The sequence below is a fragment of the Cyprinodon variegatus genome, unplaced genomic scaffold, assembly GCF_000732505.1.
Source record: "Cyprinodon variegatus isolate N-32 unplaced genomic scaffold, C_variegatus-1.0 Scaffold156, whole genome shotgun sequence".
NCBI classification, from domain to species: Eukaryota; Metazoa; Chordata; class Actinopteri; order Cyprinodontiformes; family Cyprinodontidae; genus Cyprinodon; species Cyprinodon variegatus.
The window spans coordinates 1,162,150-1,171,223 of record NW_015150609.1 but is presented as its reverse complement, the minus strand read 5'-3'; the positions used below and the strand labels follow the sequence as shown (position 1 = coordinate 1,171,223).

General features: G+C 50.7%; 2 protein-coding genes across 2 annotated transcripts in view; both read right to left on the bottom strand.

Annotated features, from left to right (window-relative positions):
* nfkb2 (nuclear factor of kappa light polypeptide gene enhancer in B-cells 2 (p49/p100)) overlaps positions 1 to 3,748 on the bottom strand; it is a 12,158-nt gene extending 8,410 nt beyond the window's left edge. The window contains exons 1-5 of the mRNA XM_015377537.1: positions 3,662 to 3,748; positions 3,107 to 3,160; positions 1,954 to 1,993; positions 904 to 973; positions 492 to 532 (exon numbers count right to left, since the gene is read on the bottom strand). Of these exons, the coding sequence (XP_015233023.1) occupies positions 492 to 532; positions 904 to 973; positions 1,954 to 1,993; positions 3,107 to 3,123 (168 nt within the window). The 5' untranslated portion in view covers positions 3,124 to 3,160; positions 3,662 to 3,748. The remainder of the gene's footprint in view (positions 1 to 491; positions 533 to 903; positions 974 to 1,953; positions 1,994 to 3,106; positions 3,161 to 3,661) is intronic.
* Positions 3,749 to 4,370: 622 nt separating this feature from the next.
* The window catches only part of glud1 (glutamate dehydrogenase 1), an 11,464-nt gene continuing 6,760 nt past the window's right edge, over positions 4,371 to 9,074 (bottom strand). Inside the window, exons 6-13 of the mRNA XM_015377539.1 lie at positions 8,673 to 8,852; positions 8,411 to 8,548; positions 8,129 to 8,266; positions 7,970 to 8,050; positions 7,770 to 7,893; positions 7,596 to 7,687; positions 7,455 to 7,517; positions 4,371 to 5,910 (exon numbers count right to left, since the gene is read on the bottom strand). Coding sequence (XP_015233025.1) covers positions 5,791 to 5,910; positions 7,455 to 7,517; positions 7,596 to 7,687; positions 7,770 to 7,893; positions 7,970 to 8,050; positions 8,129 to 8,266; positions 8,411 to 8,548; positions 8,673 to 8,852 — 936 coding nt within the window. The 3' untranslated portion in view covers positions 4,371 to 5,790. The remainder of the gene's footprint in view (positions 5,911 to 7,454; positions 7,518 to 7,595; positions 7,688 to 7,769; positions 7,894 to 7,969; positions 8,051 to 8,128; positions 8,267 to 8,410; positions 8,549 to 8,672; positions 8,853 to 9,074) is intronic.

The following is a 9,074-nucleotide window of genomic DNA, read 5'->3' as shown; positions in this document are numbered from 1 at the left end:
AGAACCAGAGTCAGAACTCTGAACCCGTCTTCTGGACTGATCAGCTTCACTCATCACAGATCAGAACCTTCAACAGTTCTTCCATGTAGAAACATCCTTTCCCTATTTAGCTAAAGAATCAGCTATAATCTCTCTGGATTATCGTCAGATTATCAGAATCTAATCCCACATTTAATCAAACATCACTAAATAAATTATCGCTGTAGATAAAACTACGTCATCAGCAGAGAGTGCTTTAGCGATGAGCAGGCTGCTGGGGGACATGGGGAGTCCGTTTCCACGGCAACATGAGGACCGGAATCCCAGTCTGGTTCTTAGAAACGTTTAGTTTGAAAGTTCAGCCTTTGAAGCGTTTTCAGGTTTGACTCCTGTTTCTAGAAAATAAGCTCCATCATCATCATGAAGAACACCATGGACCACATGAGGGTTCTGGTACCAGATGGTACCATGGTGGCGTTTTAGGGCCCAATAGAACCGAATAGAAGTCTCACCTGTTTGGGTTCCTCGATGATCTGGATGTACGGACCATGAGCTGAAACACAAACACAGCTGCGATCAGAACCCCTGAAGCTTTAATCTGAGTCAACCTGGAAGGTTCTGGACTCTCCGGTTCCGGTACCATCATGGGGTTCTGGTAAGACAGATGAGTTCTAGAAAGTTCTGCTCAGGGGATCTCCATCATCTCCCGGAATGAGAGGAAGGTTTTAGAAAGCGTCCTGGAGCCTGAGGTTCTGATCCCAGAAGGTCAGGAACCAGAACTTCAGAAGATCCAGTCCCAGAAGGTTTCACCAGAACCACAGAGACCAGAACCAACAGGGACTGAGAGGAGGAGATAAGGAACCGGGTCTTCAGAACCAGAACCTGTAGAAATCAGAACCGGTTAGCGGGTCGGGTCCGGCTCACCTGTCTCCGTCACGTACGGCTCCATCTTTATGTCCATCGGGGTGAAGTCGTACGGCAAGAAGTTAGAAATCTGCAGAAGAAGAGAGAAGCATCCGTCATCGGATCAGAACCGGATCAGAACCAGACTGGATCAGAACCACATGTGATCAGAACCATATGTGATCAGAACCGGAACTGATTAGACCTGTTTAAAACCGAGCTTAATCAGAGCCAGACTGGATCAGAACCGGACCAGATCAGAACCGATCTGAATTATAACTGGAACGGATCAGAACCGGATTGGATCAGAGTCAAACTGGATCAGAACTGGACTGGATCAGAACCGGACAGGACCAGATCAGAATTGGACCTTGCCCCAGTTCTCCTCCTGAGGTTCTGTTTGAAGTGAGTTCTGTTAGAGGGGCAGCAGGACGGGTTCTAGACAGAACCAGAACTTCCTGCCCTCTGATGGACCGCGGCTCCATCAAAGCCTGGAACCAGATTGGTTCTGAAGGGAAACCTTAGTGGGTCAGAACCACCTGTCGGTTCTGGAGCTAAAACCCATCTGGCTGCAGATGTTTGGGTTCTTAATGAGTCGGGTTTATTCTGAACCGGACCTTTTCAGATCGCTGCCTTCAGATGTTCTGAGACGTCAGAACCAACCAGACGGACTCGGACCTGGAAGAACCTGCAGAACTTTAAAGGAGGAAGTTCTGCTGCCAGCAGAGCCTGGAGGAGACGCTGGGATGTTCTGGTTCTGCTGCAGAAGGGTTCTCTGGGTCAGAACCTTACAGAACCTGAACAGAACCTGCTGGGTTCTGGGCCAGCGGGTTCTGTTCAGAGCAGAACTTCTGCCTGTTTGAAGCTGATCGTCTTCAGACGAGTAAACATAAAAACCTCTGAAGCGTGACGGCAGGAAACATCTGGAAACATCTGATCGTTGGTTAGAACTCTGAGCAGAACCAAACAGCGATACGACCCGATTCGGTTCTGGATCTCAGTCTGGAAATATGAGAATAAAACAGATCCAGGTTCTGGTTCTGAGGAGCAGAACCTGGATCAGAGACTCACCATTTCACTGTCGTAGTTCATGAACGGAGCTTCCGTCATCCTGCAGAGAACACAGAGACACAGCAGGTCAAAGCGGGTCGACTCGGGTCCAAACAAAGCCGGCAGTCAGAACCAGCAGAGCCCAACATCCAGCTCAGCGCCTCCCTCCCTCCCCCGTCTGTTCGCAGTCACTTCCTGGAAGCGGCCGGCGGCAGGAAAACCCCCAGAATCCCAGAGCAGGAGGGGGCGGAGCCTCCGTGCTGCTGATGATGTCATCCACTGCTGCTATGACAACAGACGGCCCAGCAGAAGGAGGACTGACAGAGGAGCATCGCCTGGTTCTGCTCATCCACCAGAACCGACCCAAACAGACTGACAACAAACCAGAACCAGGACCAGAACCTGGACCATCAGGCGGGACAGATGGTCCAAAGCTTCAGAACCAGAACCAACCTGCAGCAGGCAGACAGAACCAGAACCGACCCGTTCTGCTCTCCGTCTGCTTCCTCCGTCTCTCTGGTGGTTTCTGGGCTTCCTGTCGCTCTGCGCTCAGAGAAAAACCCGGCCGGGCCTGAGTCAGAACCCGGCCCAGGCCTGGTTACCCCCCGCCGCCGGGACGGCCCCCTCTGACGGCACCGGCCAATCAGAGGAGAGAACACCGGACGGGGAAGTCGGCAGGAATTCACAGAGTCGGTTCTGTTTCTGTGAAACCCAGAGAGGAAACCCGTCGTCATGGCAACGCCTCTGCAGCACACGTGTTCTGGGTCAACTGGGTCTGAGCCCCTTTGGAGGCCCGGTTCTGACAGCCCCAAACTGTTCCTGGTTCCATGCTGATCCGGTTCTGACCCGGTTCTCAGCCATTCCAACATGTCAGGCGAGGCCAGAGGAGTTCTGAGAAGATCTGGATCTTCAAACGCTGCAGGAGGTTCTGATGGTTCTACAGGTGGTTGGACCGGACCTCAGCATCAGTACCAGAACCTGAGCAGGTTCTGATGTCGCTCAGAGGTTCTGCAGGCTGAGGCCGACCTGGAGAACACGCCGGTTCTGAACGTCAGCTCAGAACATGGACCACAGGGTTCTACACAAACCAACTGGACCTCTGGTTCCGACCCACCCCCTTCCCCAGCCTGTTGTTCTGGTTCCCTCCAGAACCGGGCCTGAATGGACCGCCTACCTCAGAGCTCCAGCCATGACCAATGATGATGAGGAGGAGGAAGATGCTCCTTTCCTGCAAAAACAAACAAACAGAATCAGAACCGGTCCAGAAACAGAACCCCCACTGGTTCTAAAACACCTCCATCCGAACCAGAACCAGAACTCCCTGGAGGAACCAGGGACCCCAGAACCATCTGGATCCTCGGGTTCCAGAACTGTCATGGAGTTCTGGTCCCAGGACGGGAAGCAGGGGCTGCAGAACCAAACATCTAAAGGATTCTGGATCAGAACCGAACCTCCGGAACGTTCTGCTCTAACAGAGAGAACTGGAAGGAGCCAGTCCTGAAGTTCTGGTCCAGTTTCTGCTGGTTAATCTATGAGAACCAGGATGAGTTACTGAAGCAGAACCGGAACCGCCCAGCTTCTCTCCGGGTCAGAACCGAACCTCAAAGGCCCGAACTTTAATCCGAGCTCCGAGTTTCGGTTTAAACATAAACCAAGTTGACCCAACTGACCCGGTTCCGGTCCAGGTTCGGTTCTGCTGCGTTTCAATCAGGTATAAAAAGGTTTTTACCTGATTTCTTTCTCCGAGACTCTCTGCGCGATTCTGCTTCCAACAAAAACTCCCGACTGGACCCAGAGAGCAGCGCGAGGCACTTCCGGCTCAGGATTTTCAAATTAAAGCGGTGGGTTATTTCCGTGTCTGTGTTCAGCTGCAGCCCGTGGACAGATGATCAGATGAAGGGAGTGCTAGCCTTGTGCTTAAGGCATAGAATCCAAAGGTTATGAGTTCGAGTCCCACTCCCACAGACTGCCACTCTGGGCCCCTGAGCATAGACCCTTAACCCCACACTGCTTCCCGGGCGCCTCACCATGGGCTGAATCTGGACCCCAACGTCTGCACGGGACACATTTTATGCTTTTATTTTGAAGCCACCCAATGCGCCGGAAATGTGCTTAGCAGCAGTTTGACACCCTCCGGGGCGGTAGTCATGGTGACCGCAGGCTGACAGCAGTGTCGGAAATCCCCGAAGCTGAGGGGAATTCCGGAGCCACGGCGGGAACACGGCCAGCTGATTGGTGGAAAGTTAAGACCCGCCCACCGACAACCGGAAATAGATTATAAAAGAAAACATGTCAAATCAGAATTATTTTTTACTTAAAGGAAAAATTGGAATAAAAACAGGATCCCAACTTAAATCATGACGTTCTGATCATAATGATCCTTTTTATTTTCAGAAAACACACAGACCATGAGTTTGTTTTATTTTATTAGAACTTTATTTCACTTTAAAACATCCAGACAGAATAAAACGCAGAAGGAACCTGAAAATATTGCAGCATTATTATAGAGGCTCCATGAAGCAGAGCAGCTTAGAGGCAGCCAACAGGGGGCGCTGTGGCCACAGGGCAGCAGCAGCAGAACCTCCTGGGTTTGCATAGATCAGGTCATTATAGAACTACTCTGAATGTTCAGAACCAGGAGAAATCAATAAAAAAACGATTAATCAGCAGCTGATTGTTTTATAATTAGGGGAGAGCAGGGGCCCTCTGGGACCCGAGTAAGACCCCTGACTCCAGGATCCTCCCTGAGCGACGGGTTGAATGAAGGGGAAATATATTAGGAATGTATTTTATTGTTAATCTGAGGAGAAAACCAGCAGCAGATCATCTGGTCTTCATTCGGTTCTGGTTCAATAAAACGAGGTTTAGAACCAAACGCTTCATTCTTGGTAATATTCAAATAAAAATAAAATCTCATTCAGCTCATAACTTTAAAGGTAATCTATATTCTATATTTCTACATTCTGGTTTTATTTACATAAACATAATTTATAGTTTTTCTATTAAAGTATGCATTTGGTGTTTGTTGGATTATTGAACCTGATTCTTAATAGCGGTTCTGATGCTTTGGTTGTTCTGGACTTTTGGCTTCATCAGAACTTCTTTGGTATCGTCGACGTTTTAAAGTGCTTTTCAGAAACTTCTCATTAATCCGAGGTTCTGGAGAGTCCAAACATGGCAGAAACCCGGTCCAAACTGGGGGTTCTGGTTAGGGTCAGCTCCAGCAGAGCGGCGACTGGAAACGGAACATTTAGGAGTTTTGGACCTTCAGCCTCACAGACGGTTCCATAGGACCTTAAATCTAGAGCAGAACCGGTCTGAAGCTGCTTTTGGACCGAACCGTAGAAACTAAGCAGCAGAACTTAAAGCAGAGGAAAGAACAGAGACAGAAAGAACCTACCCAACGGACCAGGAGCTTCTGGTCCTGACTCAGCAGACAGCTCCCCCAACCAGGTCTCAGCTAGAACTACAGAGGGCCAGAACCATGTGGGGGTCCAGTGGGACCGTCACAGTTCTGTCCCTGTCCATCTCACTGAAGCTGAACAGGAACAAACTGCTCCTCAAGCGCCGCTGGTTCTGGTTCAGTTAGTCTTCACCAGAACAGAATCAGTATAAAAAGGTTAAAGTCAGAGTCTCAGAGGAACCGGCTCAGCTGGACCCGGTCCACCTGGTTCTGGCCTCAGAGTCATTTAATGGTTCTAAGATCTCTGGTCTGTAGCTGTAAACTGTGAGGAAGAGGAGGAATGAAGGAGAGCTGATGAAGGCAAGATAAGAACTGCCCGGACCCAGAAGCTTCAGACAGGAGAACCAGGACCAGAACTTCCAGATCCAGAAGCCTCAGAGGCCGGAAAGAGGACTTTAGGTGAAGATGAGTCCAGAGTCTCTGTAAACCTTGAAGATCTTCTCGATGGCGTTGACGTAGGCGGCGGTCCGCAGGTCCAAACCCAGATTGTACCGGTTGGCCGTCTGCATGATTTGCTGCAGGAAGAGGAAACACAGTGACTGTCAAAATAAAAGCTTCTCAGCTGTCATTGCAACAGGAAACGCCTCCAATCAGCTCCTTCATAGAGCTATCATTCATAGAGCTATCATTCATAGAGCTACCAGAACCATCTGCTGCCCCTCGGTCCTCCATCGGACCCAGGTTGGCTTCCAAAATGCACAGAGGTTCTGGTCCAGAAAAGATGTACCGTCTCTTCTGATACACCAGGACTCTGGGCTGTTGAGGTCTGATCAGAACCACCATGTCTGCTCTGCACTCCGTCAGATATTATAATACGCATTTTGCATTATGCAATAAACACAGCTAATATGCTAATATGCATTGTTATGCTAATAATACCATTATTTATTGTTTTCGGCTGTTTCCCTTTAATTGATAAACTTGTTAAGAAATTAAAAGTTAAACTGAGCTTCTTTGGTAATAAGACATGTTTTTCTTTCAGAGTAAAAGCGTCTTGTCTCTGCCACGTTTTTATCAGTCTTAGATTCTGGTGACCGTTTTTATAAGAACTCTTCTTCATGTCTTCAAATGTTGGACTCTGTTTCCCGTGCTTCATTAGGGTTCATCACAGACTGTAGAGCCATGACATCACTGGTACCTGTCCTCTCAGGTGGGATGGCCTTCCCTCTCTACCAGAAGGCAGTGTCATTGCTACACTTTTATTCCCGAGGCCCTTCTTGGATTTCTGCCCTCTAACATTTGTACCTTACTTTCCCAGTAAAGCCTGGCTTCTTCTGCCCTGAGATCCACCATCATCTGTTGCTCTCTGTTCCTTTCGCCAACAGGGCGGGGTTTAAGGAGATGCAAACTTCCACCTCCGCTTTGGGCCTAGGGGTCTGGGCTTCTGTTCAGGTCGGTCAAACCAGAACCCACCAGAACTCAGAGTTCTGGAAGAGAGTAAATAAGAACATGTTCTGGGGAAGTGTCTCTAAATGCGAAGCGATGAACGGCAGAGATCGAGTGGTTCTGGTTCTGTTGGGGTTTGACCATGACGTCACACAGAGTCAGAAAGGAATGACTCTGGTTCTGCCATGATGGCCCCCGTTCTAAGAACCCCCTCAGAGAGGCTCTCGGGGTCAGAAAGAGAAACCATCAGGTCTGTTTCCTGGCGTCTGTGTGCTCCTGACATCAGAGTGAGGAACCTCTCTCTGGTTTTACCCTCCCAGTGAGAACTGGTCCTCAATTCCTACTCAGAAACCTGCTATGTTCATTGTTAGGTGCGTCCCAGTAACGGTTAGCGTGTTAGCCTGACCGCTACCGTAAAATTTGTACAAGAATTTTTCGATCGGGCCGACTTTCATCCTGATGGTGCGTGGTGTAGCTGTACAGGTGGTAACGAGGGGCGATCAGCCTCTAACGACCCCCCGCCCCCCATCAGGAATCAGAAGGTTGGGAGAAAATCAAACATGGTTGAATCTGTTTGCTTAACGGTCAGGGAGGGTTCAGGTACATCCTGGTTATCAATGGGATCAGCAGGATTTAAAACAAACATACAATAAGATGAATGTGTGTGTTTTACCCGTGCAGAGCGCTCCATGGTGTAGGCCAGACCCGAGTGGACGATGTCCTTCTCAGACGCTCCCTGTTGTCACAGAACATGTCAGCCACAGAGGTAGAGGAGGAGGAGGAGGAAGAGCGGCTGGACTGTGGGAATACTTACCGAGATCCGAGCCTGGAACTCTGAGGTGGGAACCACCGGAATGGAGCCGCCGTGTTTCCCAAACTTCCTCTCCAGACTCTCCTGGACGGACACTGAGGAGAGCGGGGGAAAGTTAGAACCAGAACCGTCAGCGGGAGGTTCTGGTCCAGGCAGCAGGGGGAGGAGCCCACTCACTCAGCAGGTGGTAGTTGGAGTCCCTCTCGTACTTAAAGGTGAGTCGGCCGTAGCTGACGTGGTTCAGGTTCTTCAGCCACTCGAAGTAGGACACCGTGACGCCACCGGCGTTCAGGTACATGTCCTGCAGGGGGAGAGCAGAACTTTCAGCACCGACAGAACCGACAGCGGGTGCAGAACGCACCGTAGCGCCCACTGACCGGGATGACCAGGACGTTCCTCTCCAAGAAGATCCGGTCGGCTTCAGGCGTGGTGGGACCGTTGGCTCCCTCTGCAATGATCTGATGGAAGCACAGACTGCGGGTCAGGTTCACCTCTCTGGACCCGCTTCCAGCCGCTCAGCCGCTAATGACCGCTACCTTGGCTTTGATCCGGTGAGCGTTGCTCTTTGTCAGCTGCTTCTCGCTGGCGGCCGGGATCAGGATGTCGCAGTCCGCCTCCAGGATGCTCCCTTCATAAGGGGTTGAGTTCGGGAAGCCAACGATGCTCCCGTTGGCCTGGAGACGGAAAGGAAACATGATAAAAGTGCAAAAGATGTTCAGAATCAACCGGAAATCAAAAAGTTTAAAACAACTTTGGTTGAAACCAGTGTAGAACCATGGCTCTGCCTGCAGGGGGCAGCGGTTCACTGCCAAACACACCAGTTTGTACTCCTCCAGCTCCTTGGGGTCCATCCCGTTGGGGTTCCAGATGCTGCCGTCCATCTCTGCAATCCCGACACACTTGGCTCCGTAGCGGTGCAGGTAGCGCATGGTGTGGAGCCCCACGTTCCCGAAGCCCTGCAGACACAGCAGAGGGTCCCATCAGCCAGCAGCAGGACGTCTAAACCAGCTCCAGGATCAGGGTTCGAGACCAAAAGCAGGAGAGGATGGCCTTCTGTGGTTGCGGAGGACGGGGACTCACCTGGATGATGTAGGTCTTGTCCTTGAAGCCTGGACACATCCCGATCTGGCTCATGTAGGACGCCTCGTTGATGAAGTTCTCGATGCCGTGGAAGACGCCTCTTCCAGTAGCAGAGATCCGCCCGTGGATCCCTCCCTGGCTGATGGGCTTCCCAGTGACACAGGCGTGAGCGTTGATGTCCTGAGGAGGAGGAGGAGGTCCCGTTAGGCCGAGCCGTCTCTGTTATTCTGACTGACAGTCATTAACCCAATCAGCTCCCTTCAGCGAACACGTTTACAGATTTAACCACACGTATCCATCTGCCCTCAAATAAACCTGACTGCTTGACGTTCATAACTGTTCTGCAGAGCAACAGCGCCCCCTGGTGGAGGCCCAGCTTCTGCATGTTTCCACTGACGCTCT